We start from the raw sequence: 20,556 nt of genomic DNA, 5'->3' as shown, positions 1-20,556 counted from the left end.
GTTTTTCCTTTCTCCTGTTCCTAATCTGAGCTGGCTTTCATCAGCCTCATCATCACACTTCTTTCCTCTTGGCTTCCTTTCAAGTGATTGCTGGTTTACATGTGCTTGTTTCTCTCCCTCCTGTTAGGTATTTCAGGGGCATGCTTTAGTTCTTAAGAACTGCTGCTTAGAGTCTGCCCAGACAGAGGGATAAGGAACAGAGTTGTAGAACCAGTGATCTGGAAGTTTTCATGAAATGTTTAATTTAATTTGGTCTTCACGGTTAGGAATTATTTTATCTGAAGTCATTAATTTCAAGACAAAATAAAAAGTGACGAATGTGAGAATCAAGCTAGCTTTTCCATCTTTTCCATGCTTTTTTTTCCCCTTTTTTCCTTCCCCACACCCCTTAAAGGAAAGCTGAGGTTGGAGGGAATATACTAGCTCTACCTGTGGACCACTTGAGGTGTGCTCTGATGTTTGTCAGGGTCAAATGAATTGGGGAAGGAGTTTAAATCTTTCTCTGATTTATTTATTTATTTATTGAAAAAATAGGTTGAGTGATCTGAGTTGATTGAAAGTTGCATTAGTGGACCCAAATCTTACAAACAAGTGCATGATTAATTGTAATACTAATTGTCTTAGTGACTGAACTTGTAAATCAGTGGGAATATTTGGGGAAACTTGTCTATAATGTTGGTGCCAGAATGCCTGCTAACAGTTATTGTGAAAACTTACTTTTTTTTTCTTAAGATTTTCATAAGTAATATACATCACTGACTCTTTAATTTTTTTTTTTTTTAAAGTCCTGCAAACCATCTTCTTTATGGAAACCGAGCTCTTTGCTTAATTCTCACGAGACAATACAAGTAAGTAACTTCTTGTTTTTAATCTGAAATGCTGTGTTCTCCTGCAATTGCAGATTGATGATATACTTAGTAAAATGATATGCTGAAAGAATTAGTGGCGGGAGGGAAGGAATAAATATCTGATGGGTGAAATAGTTAGGATAGCACCATTTTAAACCAGATCAGCTTCAGCTAAAAAGTGTTGTTTGACCATGCCTTTATACAGATGAATGAACTTTTACTCATTTTACGTTTTTATAGTGCCTTGCACAGTGCAGCCCTGGTCTGTAGGTTTTTCTGAAATATAAATAATAAATAATTCTTTTTCCCCCCCTTCTCTAAGGAGAGCCCTTGCTGATGGAAAAAGGGCCRCTATTTTGAAACCGAATTGGCCAAAGGTTAGTTTTGTATTCATTTGAAAAGTGTCTTTTGTTAGTGCTGTAAACCAGCAAAGATCCCAGAGTCTGGATTACAGTGTTGACCGTGATAGATGTTAAATGTTCTCATCTGCATTTAGCGCTAATGAGAGAAGAATGAATGCCGTATCTGATGAACTGAGAATTCTGCTGCAGTCAGCCAAGTAAATAGTTTGCTTGACTTTTTATCTTAAAAATGTTATTTTGAAATGCTTACAAGAGTTATTGGACGGTGTACTGAATATGTATGGACAGAAGAAGGCATTTATTATATTGTTTTGGGTAGTTATATTATCGCAGTACTTCAAAAAGAATATAAGAAGTTCTTTATAGTAAAAAATGCTAAATATGATCAAAATCTATTTCCCAATTTTCTTGGCCTAAAGAAGAGTAAATAAGGAATAGTTACAAAGTTGAGAAGTAGTAGTTGAGATCAGGGAAAAAGCAAATTTGCTGTTTTCCAAAGCCAGAGGCTAGATGCTACTCCCAATGAATGTTCTTTCTGTTTCTGTGTGCTGAAAAGCTGAAAACTTTGGTTACTCAGCACTTGACCTGAAACAGGTGGAGTAGGTAACTTCAGAGTATGTGAAAATTTACCTTATATTATCCAGTGTAATAAAGCTGTTTTGGATATAGATTTTTTTTTTTTTTTTGAAAGAATGAACACTTAAAATTCAAACTGATATTCATTTAGGGGCATTACCACTTCTGTAAGGCTCTCTCCTTACTGGGGGAACATGAATTGGCTTTGGAAGCTAATGAGAGGGCTCAGGAACTGTGCAAGAATATTCTTGAAGGACTGAAGGATCTTATACAACAAAATGACAAGTTAAAGAAGACATTAGAAGAAATCAATGGTAATGTTTTCTGATTTCAAGATTTGCCTTGAACATAACAAAATTCCTTCACTAGTAACTTTCCTTCGAAGCTAGCTAATTTTTTTTCCCTTCCTATATAATTTTCTATAGGTATTAAACAGTATAAGCAGAAACCAAAGAAATCACTTCTTGAGAAAAAGTAAGCAACAGCCAGATATATTTACTATTTTTTTTTGAAATTAACAATGCTTAATGTAAAATTTGATTAATTAGTACAAAGTATAGATACTGCTTAAATTTCGTTATCTACCAGTAAATAAAAACAAAGGAATAAAACAGGTATCAGACTGTAGCCTATTAGTGAAGAGGAGTTAGGAACTAAATAAGCTCTCTTGTGATGTTTTCTACTTCCAAGTAGTTTCCTTCGGCATTTTAAGTTTCACCCATATTGGAAATAACAGGGAACAGTTAAATTTTCATATTTTCAATCCACCCTACTTGAAGTAGTTAAACTGTTGGGCAATTTGGTGCCTGAAAATGTCAGTCAAATCACACCCACTGTTTTGTGCTAACTTGTCTATGTAAGATTCACTAGAAGATTAAACTGAGTTGAGTCCTAATTATATATAGAATTGAATGCTAACAAACTTATCTATGCATTTTGGCAATGATAAAAATGAATATGTATACTAATTAATAAAAACTTAGTTTACTCAGGTATATTTTGCTTTGCGTGGAGAGAGCAAGAGATATTCCATAGTCACATGTTCTATGTTATAGTATGTATCTTAATTTTTATATGAAACTGTTCTTCCAAAAGACCTTTTTGATTTTATTGGTACGCTTTGAAGCACCAGTGCTAGCTGTCATTCAAAAACAGTGCAATAAATAAACTTCTAAAGAGCTTTTTGTAAAACTGAAAATTCTGGAGAAACTTTTCTTCTTCTTTCTCCTTCTGTACTGCACAGATTAAAATGTGGCCTTGGGCAAGATCTGTTTTTTAAATGTGCCCTAATTCAGTTCCTGTTCTTTATATAGAAAATGTGTGTGKGGGAGGGCTTTTTTGTTTTGTTTTTGTTGTTTTGGGGTGAAGTGTTTTGTTTGTTTGTTTTTTAACTTAGGGATTTTTGATTACTCATGGACTGTTCAATTGGAGGTATCAAATATGGCTGTATGATCAAAAGCTTTAATATGCTTATGCCATCACACTTCTCTGAGCAGTAGACATTTGGTATTTGCCTGTTTTTTTCACAGTGTGTGTATAGTACCTGTTGTCTTAAGTGTGAAGCACAAGGATTTTTTCCTTTTATTTGTCAGAGACTGGAGTTCTTCAGGATCTCAATTAGTCTTTTCTCAAGAAACAAAAGAAATAGAAAAAGACAAAAAAAGAACACAATCTGATCCTAAAGATCACCATTGTCACCAAAAACATGATACCAGGGTAAGTTACAGTATTGACAAGTACAATTTCAAGACTAACAGTGTGTTAATTTTCTTCATGCTGGAATGTGTTATTAAATGTTGTGGCCAGAATTTTGTAGCAACTGTGTTTTAATAATTATGTACTTTCTCAGCTAAATGCACTTTTCCTGTGATATTTAACTGTTAAAAACTATGTTTAGAACTTCAGATTTTAAAGAAGGTTGGAAGTGGTTGCTTGAATGCGAGGTTGGAGGTTATATGTTGTGAGGAAGAGTGAGGTCTCTTCAGAGTTATTGAGACTCTGAAGTCATATCGGATTTAATGAATTGTCCAGTCCTGCCTGTCGATGTGCCTTCAGACACCGTCTTCCCTTTGGCTTTGAGACGATCCAGTTAAAGTGAACAGATCTGATGGAGTTCACTGGAAGATGCCTGAGCCAAAGTTACTTCATATACAGGACTTTTGCTATATTGTAGTGTTAGGCACTGATGCATGCCCTGACATTTGTGAAGATAATAGCATGGTTATAGATGATTATTTTGCTGCTCTGTAAACAGGTTACTTTTGCATGGAAGAAATATTAGTTGAATAGCACTCTGAATTGAATTGTGTTTAAAATTAGGATTTTGTGGTTCTCAAATATCTGTTTGGCTTGTATGTTTAAAACAAGCTTAGTATACCTCTAAAATGCAAAATGGACTTGTGTTATTTTAGTAGTGCTTTGTGATTCTTCAAATTCGTTCTTTCAATTTAAAAGACTGTTTACAAGCTTAAGTAACTAGATGGCATTCCACTAGGTGACTTTTACTGCCTTTTATACAAGAAAGGCTTTAGATGAAAAAGAGAGAGAAACTTAGTGGGCTAAACTTTGTACTGTGTTCATGAGTGATTTTTTTGTTGTTGTTGTTGTTACTGAAAAGTAATTAAACTAAGGATATGTGTTATTGAAGAACAATCAAAGGAATCCCCCAGCAGAAGTGTCTAACTCTGCCTTTTGGAAGGCTTTATTTTACTGCTGCAAGTGCAATAACTTGCCATGTTTTATTCCTTTAAAAAAAAAAAAAAAAACCTTGTGGAAATGTGTTGGGTTTTTTGTCAGTGAAAATTTAGGTGCTTACCTTGTTTTAAGTGGATTTCACTAATTGATGTCAGTGGAAGTTCCTTGCTGTTGCTGTGTTAGTGCCTATCTCATGCCCTGAGTTGTGGAGAGCCCACGAACCATTCTTGTGCCTTAACTCTCTGAGGAGTTTGATCTGCTAGATGTTTTCAGACCATGGCAATCATGTTGTAACAGCACTGAATTCAAAATTTAACTTAGCTTCAGTCTGTTTACAGAAAGTTGTTCTTTCACACTGTTGTTATTTCAAGAGAAACTTTTGTAGCTCTTTCTGATTTTTCTGTACCATTACTATTATTTGCTAATCTATAAATTGCTTGTTATAGATTAGCATATCAAGTGTGTGTTATAAGCATGTCATATATTAACAGAAACAAGATGGTAAATAATGCAGATCTAATAGTAGGATCAACATAGTTTAGCGTATACACGCGAAAATCGTGTTTTCAGGATCCACAGGAGGGTGGGGCAGCAAAAAGGATGACTCACTAATCGAGAAAATGAAACCAAGCAAGAAGGGCAAAGGAAAGGAAATGAAAGTTGGACTATTTCTTGGAAAAGAAAGTAGCAAGGTACAGAAAGTACAAGAAGTGCTTAAAGATGCTGATTAACTCGTGAAAACTTTCATCTGCCTTTATGGTAGGAAAATCTTCCAATGTAGATCTGTATTAAATTTGTTTTCCTTTGGGATTGATATTACTGCAAAAAAGACTAGTATTTTCAGACCAGATAATATGAATAGGTATGAAATTGGGGAAAAAATTAAGTGTAAAATGTAAAGTAGTGTATCACAGGGCACAAAAGGGAGGTAATGGAGCTTTGAAAATAATTAGGATTTAAAAGGAGTCTTTGGTACAAATGAAAAATATGGTCTAACATTAGATCATTATATTCCAGGCAAACTTTATTTAAAGTCCAAACATAGCATGGGTTATAATGTGGTGGAGTTATTTGCATTCTAAAATCTATGGTTAGAAATATATCCTGTAAAAATTGTCTTATTTTATTTTTTTTTTTGAGCATGTTTAGGCATTCACAAATGTCAGTGACTGGGACTACATATGTGTCTTTAGCAAGATATTACTTCCTAAGATATCTGTAATATGTCCTTATTCTTTATTATTTCTTGTTTTGTTTTCTTGTAAGATAGATTTTTTTTTTCACGTGAAATGTGACCATAACTCAGGTTTCTTTTAAGAGCTGTCGTTTTTTTTTCAATCGCATATGGCAAATCTTTGTCTTAACCCTGGATGATCATAGCTTTATAATAGAACTATTAAACTCATAAGCAGTGTCCCCTTCCCTCCACCCCAAACCCAACAAACTATATACTAGAGATGAACCATCCACAGAAATGCTGTCATCCCACAGAATAAATGTTTTTGTCAGTGAAAAAAGTCTCCTTTAAATATTTGGATTACTGATCTTGTAATTTTATGTGCATATGGCTATGACACTGAAAATAACTCAGTTTTGACATGATATGTGGAAAGTCCTGAACTTTAAAGGTGAGGCTGAAGACTACCAAGAAATGTCGTGTGATAACTGCCAAATGACGTCCGAATATATATTTGATTTTTGTTCAGGTCTTTTTATATGCTTTAATTAGATGCAACTGTTAAGGACACTTATTTCCATTGTACTACTAATGAGGTAAAACTTTTGGTTTACTAGTGTTTGAGATTTCCAGCAAAATGATTTTTTTGACTTACTTGCTCAAATGCTCCTTTGTTACAACTGAAATGCATGTTACAAGCTCTGTAAGCAATACGTGCACCAAAGAATAAGGAGGGAAAGGCCAGGTTATAGCAGGGTGCTGGTGCACCCATGCTGTTCAATATAAATTTGTTCATTGCTGTTTCCTGAGAGCACTTGAAATAAATATAATTACTGATGCATTTGTTATTAATAAATGAAAACTAAATGAAAATTATAAATTTATTACGAATAGTTAATAATAAACTTGGTGTCTAAATAAAACTGCARTGTAGACTAGATATGCTCTATTTGAGGCAATGAGAAGAAGTCCCATGGCTGTAGGAGAAAATGAATAGGGCTTGCGGTTTATGTCGCTGGTAAAGCGGAAGTGAAACAGAAGCTGTACAAATACGCCTGTAATCTTGTCTGTTTAGTCTCCTGATTGGATCCTTGTGGCTGCAGATGAAGCTCTCTTGATATAGATAGCACTTTGCATAGCTAGAGATGTCTAATTATGTGGAAGAATTCATGGGCTTGAGACTTAGTTAGTAATATTAGTAGTTTAATATTAAATGAGTTCTTTTATTTTGTTAAAGGTTACAGTTTCTGATTATTAGTCTTTTCAATTACTGTTCAATTGCTGTTACTTGGGAAATTTTCTGCCTCTCTCTTAGGGTTTGTGCTAATACATATCACTAGCTGCTGTAGAACGGTAGGAGCTAGTGCTGTCGCTGCACCGCTGGAAGTGCTATGGAAAGTGTATATTATAAGCTTGTCCAAATCATGAAAATCATGTTCTTTTTCTCCAGTTAGTTGGCATGACGTAAGACATGTTAATGTGACTTAAGCCATTGACGAGTGGCTCTGTGCTATCAAGCTGTAGTCCCAGTGGCTAATCCATAAAATTCATGCTAATTTGTCACTGGTCTTGACTGTCACATTAAAGAGGATTCCAATTTATCAGCTGGGTTGAAACTCTTGATTAACTGATCTTTTTGTACCTCTTGGTTGGGGGCATCATATATGGTATATCACTGTAATTTCTTTTTTTAAATTTTCATCTTGTCTTTTCAGATAATACTGAAATGGGCAAATCAGTTTTCAGATTTAAAGACTCTTTCTGATTTTGAAGGTAGTGAATATAAAGCTTGAGTAATTTCTATTTGTTTTTTATCTCTGTAAAACCAAATGAATGTATTTGTTATTAGGTAACTGATACCCAAAGAGCAGAAGCCAAAAGTTGGTCTTTGGAGTTTATACCAGGTGAGTTTGTTTTTACTGTTTATCAAATCTGAGTCAGTTCCTCCCTTGCTGTTGCCATTATTAAGCAGAAGTATACCTAGTGCTATTTTTACAACACTAAACTATCATGTTACAGTTCTTTTTCCTGTTAACATGCAGTTATTTGGATACTTTCTCTCCTGTATTTCTGGCTCTTACTTGCTTTGTGTTTTTGTAGTTTGCATCTAATTCATCTGGATGAAGTTGAAATTGAAAGTGGAACTAGAAAGTGGAATGCTGAGTCACAGGCTAGAAATGCAAATTAAATATAAGCTTTTTTTAAATTATTATTCATTCTAAGACAGATTCAGGATTTTAAATGAGGTAATCTAATTTTAGATCCTTTAAGAAAAGTGTATGGATAGTTTCAGTACTCATAATTCATTTAAGAGTACTAAAATCAAAGCTCCACATAGATCGCAAAAAAAATAATCCTGCAACTAGAGAGGAAGGAGGCCTTAAATATTTGAGTCTTGACAGAATGGATCTTTAGCTACAAACTTTAAGAGGTATAAGTTGGTGTATCTGATTGATTTGTTCACTTTTTTTTTTTAATGAGGGGGAGAAAAAAACTTTTGTAGAAAGACCTCCCACCCCCCAAAATTCCCACAGTCCCAAAGATACCTTCCTGTGGTGAGAGTGTTCATTTTTAAACTTTAGCAGTTGTCATTTTCAAAATGAAATCTTTTCCTGAATTTTTTGCCTGGTAAACCTACTATAACTGAAAAAGCATAAGAGATTTTTCTTGACATTAAGAACTTGTTCATATTTATAATGTTTTTTATGGAACATTTATGGTTTATATTCCCTACTGGATCTGAACCAGCTGTGTTCTTGTGCTGTATTCTAAAGATGTGACCTCCAAGGCCTTCTAGTCCTGCCTGTGCAAAAGTTAATCTGAAGTCTTTGAGCCCCCRCTACTGTGCTTTGGACTTCACATACTTAAGTACTTAGCTGCACTGGTGTCAAAATGCAGAGCACCTCAAAATTTAATTTTAAGAAGCCTATGAAGGTATTATATCACAATGTTATGCATAAATGTGCAGTGGAAGAAGTGATCTTGCTCTTGGAAACTTCGGACATATGTGAATGCTTTGAAGAATTGAGAGATTTATTGTGACATGGAAAATACAGAAAGGTTGCCAAAGAAATGAGTTGAGACAAAATTGTTGCAAAGATGTGACATGGTAGCATTATTTAAAAAAAAAAARAAACTGAAAAGTGTTGAAAGAACTTAATGCAGAAAGTGTAGATCAGGGAAAGGATTTGGAAAGGGGAAGTCAAGCTTAGGAAGAAAAAGGTGTTTTGAGGAATTATACTTAGATGGTATGGAGGGGCAGAATGTGAGATGCACAGCTGCCATAGGGAATTTTGAAGTAGCTGGAGCAAGTGAGACCTAAGAAGTGAATCCAGACATTTTCTAGAGTGAGAAGGATAATTGATTTTGGAGCAGTTAAGGAGGGAGATGAGTAACAAAAGAGAGTTGGGAGAGAAATGAAAACACTTCTAGGCTAAAGAGATAAAGAGACATGCAATGCTTTCTTGAACTTTAACTTGTAATCATTAAAAAACATGAGTACTTACTGATTCTGTGTTGGTTTTTTTTTTCATTTTTTTTTTCTGCTCTTCCTTCCTCTTCCTCCCCCTTCGTACCCATTATGTCAGTACTGAGGTGGAAGAAAATACTTGTCTTTGATTTGAAAGAAGRAGCTGTGCTCTGAATCACTAGCTGATAGAAGTTTGGTGTGGGAGCAGAAGAATAGGTTTTTTTTCTTACCTTTGTTCATTTGAGGGCTTGTGACTTGCAGGAGATTTAATATAAAGTGACTTTATGCCACCATATCTTATCTTGCAGTTACTCTTCATTTTCATTTCAGTTGTTGTTTGCATGTATTATTTTTCTGAGCATGTTTGTATTTCTTTTAAATATCTTTCTTTGCTCCTAATGGGAATTTCTAGCAAAAGCAATACTACTTCTAGTATTTTAAAGTGTTTGTGGGGTAAGTGAAATATATTTGCTATTAAATTAATGTATTCTCTTACAAGTATTTTAATTATAGTTCAGCAGGATTTGTTTCTTACTTTTATTTTTAAAAAGATACTACTTCCAGATTAAAAAAAAAGACTTGAGTTGGGTGTTATGTGTTCATAGTAGTTTCTGTAGGTAACTTGATTTAAGTAATTCTTGTTGAATGGCTTTTAATATGAAATTCATTCAGTGAAAAAAAACAGTGCTGATTAATTCTTTCTTTTGGTGGGGAGAGGGAAGGCTTGTATTGATTTTAATCATAAAGTTTGAAAAGCCCTTTACTTCAAGGCTATTAGGAATCTTTAGAGCATATAATACAAAAAGTCATTTTTATTCTTTCTCTTATCTTCATTAAGATTTTGTTTTGAATGATATACCAGATCCTGAGGGGAAAGAATCCTAAATAATAAAGGAATATAATCTCTAGCTCTATATGGTTAAAATAATGATGTGGTTGAAAGGTCTGACTTTCAAACAGATTCTTGTTTTCTTGCATTTAAAGGTTTCTTTTATGAGGAACTTGTGGTGATGGTTAGTGTTGCTTCAGAATTTTTACTACGTATGAACTGTTTCAACGGACACCTGTTTAGACTAGTGTTTGAGTATTACTTTCAATAAATGGCTCACAAAATTTTGAGTATGTTCAGTCTTTATGACACTTGAATTTTGTTTTGATTAATTTAAATTTTATGTCACCACATAGTTTTTATTGAAAAATTTCTTGTGGATTAAGACATTGAAGTGCATATGATTTACCTTGAGACATGAGACATCCCACTGACTTGAGTGGCACTACTCAAAGACATACAGTTATATTTTTACAGCATTAGAATCTTTCGGGATTTTGTATCTAACCTTGTAAAAATAAAATACTTTCCCAAGTATCATGAATGAACATTTTAAGCATAGATAGTTACTGAAACTTTTTATGTAGATTTGTAACTCCTGTTTTTTAATTAAATTTCATGGTAGATCAATTTAAGCTTAAGTAAACTATTAAATACTGCTTAATTTATTAAGTTGCTGTACCTTATTATTGGGTTCCAGTACGTTAATAAYCTAAATCCGAGTGCTGGAATGTGTATGGTCTCTGTGATGGTGTCCAAGGCAAGAAGTCACTGTTATCTCCTAAACTGTTTCTAAAAGATTATAGCTGGAGATTATATCTCCTCTTAGAAAAGGTAGCTGAGGCAGAAGAGATTCCTATATGAACTTGTAAAATCAAGTACGTTTAACTAGCAAAAAAATCTGCCCTCCCCTATATATTACGGAATTCTTGCAGCCTGTAATCCTCAGCAGTTTTGCAACTAAACTTTGTCAGCTGCTGTTTGGCTCTTTACCGATCCAGAAATATGATTTTTTTTTGCCTCGATTGTGTAATCGTATGGCTACTGGAAGGAAGCTCTCTGCTAAGTGGATTTTGTCACTGATGCTGTTCAGTCTTTAACATCTTGGAAAGGTCTAATTTGAAATTCATGAAAATTAAAAGCCTTGACTTCATCATGAGTGCCCATATGCRCATTCAGATGCCTAGCCTTACATTTTAATTACACAGAAAATAGTTGAGAGATTATTTTGCCTTTAATGGTGGGGCTTTCTTGTTTTGACCAATAACAAAATAGTTGTTAAAGCATGTTTTCTTGTTCCTCATTGCTAATGAAGTGTTTACTCAGTTTGCAGAGCCCTGTATCTAATCAACTACAATATTAGATACCTGAAAAATTAAAACTTATTAGTAGAATTTTATGTTAAGTCTTTGACATTAGCTTTCAGAATTAGGAATGAATTGGTATCACATGACAGATTCTTGTCTTTGGCCCAGTACTTTCACTTCATCAAACAGTTGTGTTTTATAATCAGGGAAATTTATCTTGATCTAACTCATATGTTTGCAATTCTAAGGTTAATATGGATTGAACTTGACTCCTTTAGCAACGTATTTTTGAAGCAGCAAACTCTTTAGAAAGAGTTTCTTTGTTCAAACTTGAATGTAAGGTTGAACATTCATATTGATTGGTTATTCCCTTAAAAATATCTAGATATCAACTAATAGTTAAAAATATCAACTGTGGTTTTGTAAAACATACTAATTTGTTTAGCTTGTCCACTTAAAGGGCTGTTACAATATTGTAAAGTCAGGTCATATCATTATAGAATTTAAAGKTTTTTTTGTTTTGKTTTGGTTTGGTTTTTTTGGTAGTATATTTCCCTTGACAGGATTTTATTAAATAGTGTCAAATTCACAAAGTAACATTGATAAAAAAGTGGCTTTTTGAAAAACTTTTCAAGTTGTTTTAGTTTTGGAAATTGTAAATATTTAGGGTATATTATTTATAAAGTTAAATATGAATTTTGAGTTCATGTCCTTTTTTTTTTTTTTGAAATTCTTTTTCCCATCACAGATCAGAGTCACCAAAATAAAGGAAAGTCAAAGAACAAAACCAGTGATTCTGAAAAGACGAAGTAAGACACTTGTATTACTATCTTAAGTTACTTTATGTAGCACTTAAAGTGCTACTGCAGCTTTGTCTTCTAGTATTTATACAATTGAATGGACGATGTTTGTCATGGAAATAATGAAATAAGTGCTTCATCTATTTGCTATTTGCTCTTTGTTATTTGCATTTTTTAAGACAGTTTTTTCTTTGCAGTTAAGGGCTAATTTCACCTCTTACTTCTAGTATAGAAGTCCATTATATTGAATTAGGTGGATCTATTCCCAAAGCGGTAATGTTTGTTTTTAGATAAAGATGATGATTTCAGTAAAGAGTCAAGGAAAAGAAGGTAAGCTACAGAAGAAAAAAGTCCAAATTAATTTATCTAAATATCACATATTATTTGTCATTAGAAATGTTTTAATCTTAATACTTCTAATAAGATAATATTTATTATATCTTATTATTAGTAGTAATTTGTTATTTGTTATTCTATAATATTTAATCTTAAGATTTAAGCTTAACACTTAAGTTGTAGTTTTTCCCTGTTTGGGAGCCTCGTGTTACACAGCAGCAGCCCCTAGCTGTGCATATGATGGCACGTCACTGAGTTGCTGGATGAGTGCCTCCATATTAGCATTTATAAAAAGATGAATGGTATTTGCCTGTGTGTGGACATTTATCCGAGCAGTTGGTGGGTACTTATTGCTACTGTCAGCTGCACTCCTGACTTCTTGACCTTTGTTAACAAAATCCTAACCCATCTGAGGCCTGTGCTTTCCGGCTCAAAATATTGTAGCAAGGCAAGTTAGTGAGTACAGGTGGAAACAGCASTGGGTCCCGATTTTGGGGGATGGTGTCTGTAGCAGCAAAGTGAGGCTGTAGCAGTAGGGTCCCAGTGTGGGGAAGGTAGGCGTATAGGTAGGTGATGCAGCATGAGGGTATTTTGGGGGATGGGAGAATCAATGCTCTRTGTTTTATAATTTTGAGAGGTGAGGAATGTAGGAGATCCTGGTATGGAAGCCTTTTCTTTCTCTTGCATGTAGGCCTGGCAAAACCAGGCACAAAGTGAGAAACTATTTTCACTGCCATGGTGGTTGTTTCATCTTCTCCCCTTCCGTTGTTGGTGGGATCTTAGCAATGAGATCACCTAACTCAAAAATTAAATTTGCTCAATGTGCTTGCTTTTTAACATTTTTTTTCTTTAGTGGTCTCTCTAACATTTCTAAAATGGCCAGCGCTTCTATAAATATGCACAAAAAAGTTGTTTCTTAAAATCTATATGCAAATAATAAGAGTTTGATACTTTTTAAAGTTAGATTCTGCATGTTGYGAACTATCAGAAGTGGAAAAGTAGTAGCAGTATTAATAGTGACTATCAATTGATGCAGAGATCGTATTTTTTAAACACCAAGTATATCATTCTAGATGCTGAAAGTTCTATAACAGTGCACTTACAGGAGACGTGCAGAGATGTACTGCTATATATTTGTGGTGTTATCATGTATCTTTCCAAGGTATCTCCCAGACTATGTAAAACCTTAGGGTTCAAGAGAGGAAAGAGAATATGAACAAATACAGATATCTGGTATGTGATGTGCTAATAACCAGTTCTTCGGGGAATGCTTCTCAGGGTATAGCCAAATGCATTATTGAAATGTGGCTATCTTACAGCAGATCTTAATTTGGAACAGTAACATTAGTAAAAAGACGGACCTCTCTGGAAATGCCACCTAGAGTATGGTGCCTGTATACTGAAAAATACTTTTTTTCTGCTAGGATGACAAGCCGCATAATCAAAGATGGAAATTCAGATTCCCTTTGATAGAGAAGAGGATCTGTAGGAAAAGTAGATAATAGAATTTAGTCTTTGTTAAGCAGTTTACATTAGTTATAACTTAATGATTTTCACCTCTATAACACAGGAACACTCTTTTTGTCCAACCTAGTAGCTATTTCTGACAGTAGCCAATAACAAATACCAAATGAAGAGTATAAGAATAGGACAAGTATATCATATTTTTCACTGTAGACTCTCTTTCCATGGAAGTTGGTAAAGCAACTTGAAAAACTGTTGGCAGTATGCAAGAGTTATTCTTGCAGATGAAGTAACCTTTTTTTAATTGTGAAAGAGGAAGTGGGGGAAACTGGCCTGAATGAAGTATAACTGGAAATTGATAAACATTTTTTATTTAAAATCTAGCATGCCCTAGTATACGTTTACATTGTTTATATCCTCCTCAGGATATTGTTCATGTTAAGATAGCTGATTAAATTGAATATAGCTGATTAAATTTCACAATATTCAATTTTCATGGAGAGACTGAATTGTTATTTGAAAACTAAATATTTTCCAAAGGTCAGTTGAATTTTAGTAAACAAAAGCATAATTTTAATAATCCCTCTTTAAAAAAAAAAAAAAATTACCCAAAAGCAATCCACACTATATAGCCATAACAATAAATGTGAAAACTTTGCAACAAAAGATAATGTGAATCTTGTTCTAATTGTTACATTGAAAGTTAGACCACAACATAATTCAAGCTCTATCTTATGTTCAAGGCCTCTCTGTACTTGTTCTACTCTGTGTACCAAATTGTTTTTAATTTTTGATACTTCATGTACTTGCTAAAAATAAAAAGAGATTTGACCATGAGGAAAGCATTGCAAGTCAGTCTCTAACTAATACTGAAAAAGAGCTTTTACTTAAAGTCCTTTGGTCCTTTTCTGGGACTTGAGTCTTGGCTTAAAGCATATTGATGTCTAGTTCTAAGTACATGAATAGTCCCAAYAGAACATGCTGAATGTAAATGCATACATTTGCTGTTTTGGGGCCAATATTAAATTAGTTCAGATAAAGAGTACTGTGAATTCTAACTAAAAAACGCATGTTCCCGTCTGTCATAAAATTAAAAAAAAAGTTTAACACAAGAAGTATTTCATGTGATACTAGGGCCAGCATGATCCAAACAAGATTGGGGAAGGCACTGCATTTGTATGTGATGGCCTTTGCCAAAGAATTTCTAATCTATTAGATAGTTAAGGAAGGAAGAACTATATACCGCTGGCTTTTTTTGTMAGGCAACTGAGGCAAATAATGACATACTACTTAAGGCCATGCAGAGGTGGAAGCTTTCAGTGTTTTAATCTGAATTGTGGAATTAGACCAATTGAGCTCTGACTGTACTTTGTTGCTTGTATGCTTTTTCAGTTAGTGTTTTTCAGTTGTGTTTGGGATAATTAAAAACAGATAAGGGACAGAGCAAAATAAGCTGTTCACATGGAAATAGGGAAGCTGATGCAAGTTTCTATTAAGTGAGATTTTTTTAAAAGTGCAGGTTTCTGATGTAGAAGAGTCCAAGCCTATAGGAAACCTGGAAGCTGAACCTGATCATCTCCAGTCCTAATCTGAACCTGACCACAAAACCTACCCTCTTTTAATATTTATTTATTGAAGTATAATTCTTTTTGTTTTTCCATAACTCTTTTTGAATGCCACTATAGCTAGGAAATGAAACTTTGTCACAAGAGAGGTCATTAGTGTCATTTAACTGGGTTGCCCTTGCTTTGTTTCTCCTTTCACTTTCATTGGCGGGAAAGAATCATTAGAATTCAGTATGTGAACAAATCCTTTCCAAAGTACCTGCAAAGGGACCTAACTGCCATCTTGCACTGCTGCCTTYGATGCAGGGAAGTGTCTACACCAAAGTTCTCTAGTCAGCCATCATACTCCTTAGTAAGAGCAGATCAGCTCGGAATGAGGTGCAGAGTAGACAAAGATGGAGAGGGCCCCAATTCCCCTGAAGCCGTAGTGATTCCCAGGCCAAAAGGTTGAATAGTTTCATAATTCTTGATAGTTTTACAATGGTTTTTATTGCTAGGGTGAAAAGAGTGCTACCTTGATAATTGCTAGCATACAGGTGAATATTGCGGGGTGATAAAAGCACAGATATTTCTCTATTTCTTGAAAATTAGGTTACATATAAAGTACATCTACAAGCTTATGATACCATTGTCCTTTTATTTGTAGAGATCACCTTGATTTGAAGATAGAGTCTAAAACCATCCAAGATAAACTCTTTTGTACTGTGCAACAGGTAACTGTGGGAATTGGTTAGTGTAAGACCTTAACTTGGACCTTAACCTTGTCCTTCTCTTGGACAATAGTACTAAAACCTACCACTTCATGTTTGGCCTGTTTTTTAATCAGGAAACAAAGCTTATATGATTACATTATCTCTTTGCTTGTAGTTCTCTTTATCTTTCTTGTTCTCCTCTTTCCCTCTCTCACTCTCTCTGCCCCTTCCTCCAAAAAAAAGAAATGTAACCTTAATTTGACAGAAAGGATAGCTATTTCAATGATGGTGCATGCTGAAATGCTTTGTGAATTAAAGATCTGCTTAGGAGAAAGAATCTGTTGTAGTGATCATGGAGAAATAGAACAAGATCATTTTTATTGGACTTCAGGAAGTCTATGTGGTTTCATTACTTTTCTCAGAATTACTTCTTAATGCATATATAATTGTAACTTCACTAATTATATATTAAATCTATGTGCTTTTTATTGAGGTGATGAGGATTTTATGCATCTGTTTGTTTAATGACTATAAACTATGTGTTTACACTGCACAGTTAACTCAGGCCCTTAGTTGATTTCAGATCAAACTGTTTTTCTATCCAACAGAAAAAAATTGGTTCTTACGCAGAGATGATTTAGTTGCGGAAACTTGTTATATAAATATTAAGTTTAGTTTGAATGAAATATGAATGAAAATGTGTGTGTATGAACACCAGAAAAAATGACAGCAGTGTTAAAAAGGAAGGTAAGTGCCAGTTGCCACAGAGCACTGTGTGTGATTTCATTCAAATGAAGAGGAGAGAAAAACTGACTTAAAGATGTCRAGAACATGGAGAGCAAAACTGAAGCCACAAACTACTTGGATAAGGAAAACTAGAACAGAGAAATTAAGGAATTTAGTCAAAGACTTATGAGTGGTGAGACAAAGTAAGAGGAAAAAGATCCAAAACGGCACCCACTGCTAGTGGTGTGAAAGGCAAGTCCAAAATTTGTTTGCTGTTGCCAATTAAAATCAACCCCAKAGATGCTGTGGACTCAATAGCCAGCATCCCATGTCACACCAAAGTCATCCTGTCTAGACCACTTGAACATTTATTTTTTGGTATGTAAGCAAGTGTGTGAATATGGATGAGTAAAATCAACTGAGCAGTTTTGTACAATGAAGTCACCTTCCTGTTCCGTAAGATCTCTTACTGAATTTTGTTACACTGATTTCCTATGCAGTCACAGAATAACATATTAAGTTAGAAGCATGAATAAGTAATGTAGCTCTCCCATATCCCAATTTGTAAGAAAAAACTATAAAAGATCACTGGGAATCATTCAGGGATGTATAGTTCCCTTCCCAGAGTTCCCTCTAAATGTGTCTTCCTGTGTTTGATCCATATTTTTGAAAATAATCACAGAACGTTTTGTTGAATGGCTGCTTAGAACCCAATAAAATTGGCAAATTGAAAATTCTCCATCTTAATTCTCATCAGCAACAATTAGTGAGTGTCCTGAAGCTCTTGAATGAATCCACAGGAATGTACGTAATTAGTCCTTTGCACTTTGTTGATTTGGAGAGGTACGTACCAGAATTTACTGTTCTTTTTTTATTACATCATAAGACAAAATTAGATTCAAGAGAAGACACATGTTCTGCCTTCACTCAGACTCCTTGCATCCTAAAAATCCTTATAAAAATAAGATTAATGGAGCAGTAGTGTCAAAAGTAGTATTTTTAGTCAGTTTAATCAGCTTCAAATATATTAGCACATTATTATCTTGTTGTTAGTTTAACTTCTCCTGTTCTAGAACTCAGTGCTCTGACAGTGTTACCTTGTGTTACTAGTTTTCTGAAAAATCAGAAAGTAAGTCTTAATTGTTTTGTCATAAATTTATTTCTGCAGTTTGGTCTTTTCTGTACCTACTTGTAGTTTCTGTTGTCCTTGCCACTTCTGTTAATAAGCATAACTTTGATTAAATCATGGGAGTCGTCTTATGTAATGCTTTGTCCTTTATGACCAGACCGCAGGATGAAAACAAAATATGACTCATAGGTGCTCAAGAAAGTACAGAAAGAAACAGAAGATACAAAAATAGCTAGGGTGTGGTAAAGTAATTCTGACTAGATTATAGTAATGACTGTGTTAGGGTAAGTTAAGTTGGGTGATCAGAGCCAGGTGTCAGTCATCAAACTGTTGCAGGTATGTCATTATAAGTAATATCTTGTATATATATTGTGGCACAAAAGGATTCTGTTCTACACAATGGCATCCATATATTATCTGTGTAAAGACCTTTGCTACAGTAAATGTCATAATATTTTGCATTAGAGTTTTTTCCATTTTAAAAACTTAAAATAATTAAAATAAAACATTTATATGAATTGACACTAAAAGGCCATCTATTGCTATTTTCTAACATTCTAGATATGCATTAAATTTAGTATATCAACAAGTTGGCCTGTAGAAAGTGATGAAAAACAAGTCTTTTTTAGATAGGAGAGGTAATATGATGATGTTTAGTCTAAACTTGTGAGACTTTCGGAAGAGAAAGGGATCTAGATTTGGAACAAAAACTAGATTTTTAAGAGATTAACTGCAGTAGGTCTGTGGAAAATGTAAATAGTTAGAAGGTGAATTTGAAACAATTTTTAAAAAATGTATCTGACTTGCTGCTTTAAGAAAAGATTGGGGTATCAAAAGGTCAGCTTACAGTGAATGTTGCTACTCAACTGTACTTAGAAAAGTGGAATTATTATAAAACTGTAAAAAAAAAGAGAATTTTGACAGTTGTTTATTGGATAAATGTTTAAGTAAACARCTTGTTTCATTTAAAAAAGAAGACAGTGCTTTCTTTTTAGACTTACCGTTTTCTTAAATATTTCAGGTGGATTTAACTATGTTGCTGGAAAAGTTGAAATCTCTTGTTCGTGATGGTTATACAGCCTTGATGGACCAGAGGTGTCGCAGTGCTGAACAAGCCTTTTCACAGTTGCTGAGCATTCTAAATCCTTCAGAATTAAAGGTAAATTGACGAGAATAATCTGTTTATTAGGGGTAATTGAGCTTTATGCTTTCAATACTGTGTTTCAGTCTTTCCCTTCCCCAAAATAATCTTTATTAGTGAATGGTTGCCTGTAAAGTTGGCTTCACACTAGATGTTGCACTGACACGTATACCAAGGAGCTTACAAATGAGAAAAATGGAGAACAGGATAAGAAAACTGTAGTATTATAGGATGTATCTTAGTAATGTTGAGCATATACATATGCATTTTTAGATGCAATATTAAAAATATTTGCCAAAATATTCAATATGAAAATACTTAATGAAAGTTAAGCTTAACCTTTATTCATAATTAGTGCAGGGTGAAAAGAGTGTATATTCTTCTGGTCAAATAACTCCTTGATGGAAAACACTGAATTTTTTGTGCCTATATCTAGGCCACTAATCTGTCATCTTAGATTTTCTACAAATACTGTATTGTAGTTTTAGCTTTGTGTGACTATGTGTATGTGCATGTCTGTACTCCAAGCTCTTATTTTGGTAAGGGCTATTGCAGTGCCAAGAACAAGTCTGTATTAACTGTCTAAGCAACTAATGCACCAGTCCATCTGGAATTGTGACATGGTTTATTAATAAGAAAAATAATATTTTTTAAGTAGAATCTGCTAACTTCTGAACATAAACTTGAGAAATGGAGTATTGTAGTCTAGCAGAGATGCACCCTGTTATATGAAGTCAACATACTAAGACCCAGTTAAAGCATTTCTAAAAGCAGAAATTTCAGGATGTGTTACTTTGAAATATATGTGGTGGCCAAATGACTGCAAGGCCATCAGAAAAGGTCAGATTTGTTAACCTTCACTTTTTATGCTAATTGTAACATTGATCTGTTTAGAGGCTGTGATAAGTAGGATGACATAATATTTTCTTATCTCTACTGTAGTGAAGATCTTCAATTTACAGTAGATAGTAATGTTCTAGTTACTGGTATAATGCTTCTGTGCATGCCACTGCTATAATATGACTCTATTTGCAGCAACTGAATCTTCGTGTTATTAATTATGTTGTAATCATCTATGGACATGCCACTGCTCTTCTTGGAATAGGACAGCCTGAGGTATGGCATTAAACAACTATATTGTTTTTATTCAAAATTTTATGTTTTTCTTCAAAAAAAAAAGCACTGCTTTTGGTTGTGGAAAACGCTAACACAGACTTTGGTTTTTTTTTCTGTATTGTTTAAAAATATTCAGTGTATGACAACATGTTTAAAAACATCTGGGCTTCTGTAACGCAACAAGCTCAGTCAGTTCATTTCATTATTTTAGGGAGCCCATGTTTACAGAATAAGTTTCCTTAAAGAAAAGGAAGCCTTTGTACGTGAGCATAAGATTTCTTAGTGCGACTTTACTGCTCATGTGACTTTACTGCTCGTAGAAACA

General features: G+C 34.0%; 1 protein-coding gene across 15 annotated transcripts in view; it reads left to right on the top strand.

Moving 5' to 3' along the window:
* Positions 1–20,556, top strand: part of TTC3 (tetratricopeptide repeat domain 3) — a 68,667-nt gene that overhangs the window by 11,286 nt on the left and 36,825 nt on the right. For 13 of the 15 annotated variants that reach the window (XM_026077690.1, XM_026077687.1, XM_026077688.1 and 10 more), the window contains 10 exons: positions 786–848; positions 1,171–1,225; positions 1,938–2,100; positions 2,212–2,260; positions 3,379–3,502; positions 7,507–7,561; positions 12,011–12,071; positions 16,074–16,140; positions 18,996–19,133; positions 20,151–20,231. In XM_026077690.1, the coding sequence (XP_025933475.1) occupies positions 786–848; positions 1,171–1,225; positions 1,938–2,100; positions 2,212–2,260; positions 3,379–3,502; positions 7,507–7,561; positions 12,011–12,071; positions 16,074–16,140; positions 18,996–19,133; positions 20,151–20,231 (856 nt within the window). The remainder of the gene's footprint in view (positions 1–785; positions 849–1,170; positions 1,226–1,937; positions 2,101–2,211; positions 2,261–3,378; positions 3,503–7,506; positions 7,562–12,010; positions 12,072–16,073; positions 16,141–18,995; positions 19,134–20,150; positions 20,232–20,556) is intronic. The other 2 variants (XM_026077696.1, XM_026077695.1) reach the window with 2 other exon arrangements.

This window comes from Apteryx rowi, unplaced genomic scaffold (assembly GCF_003343035.1).
Source record: "Apteryx rowi isolate R43461 unplaced genomic scaffold, aptRow1 scaffold_46, whole genome shotgun sequence".
NCBI lineage: Eukaryota > Metazoa > Chordata > Aves > Apterygiformes > Apterygidae > Apteryx > Apteryx rowi.
Note: the sequence above shows the minus strand (reverse complement) of the source record. Positions and strands in the feature narration are given on the sequence as shown.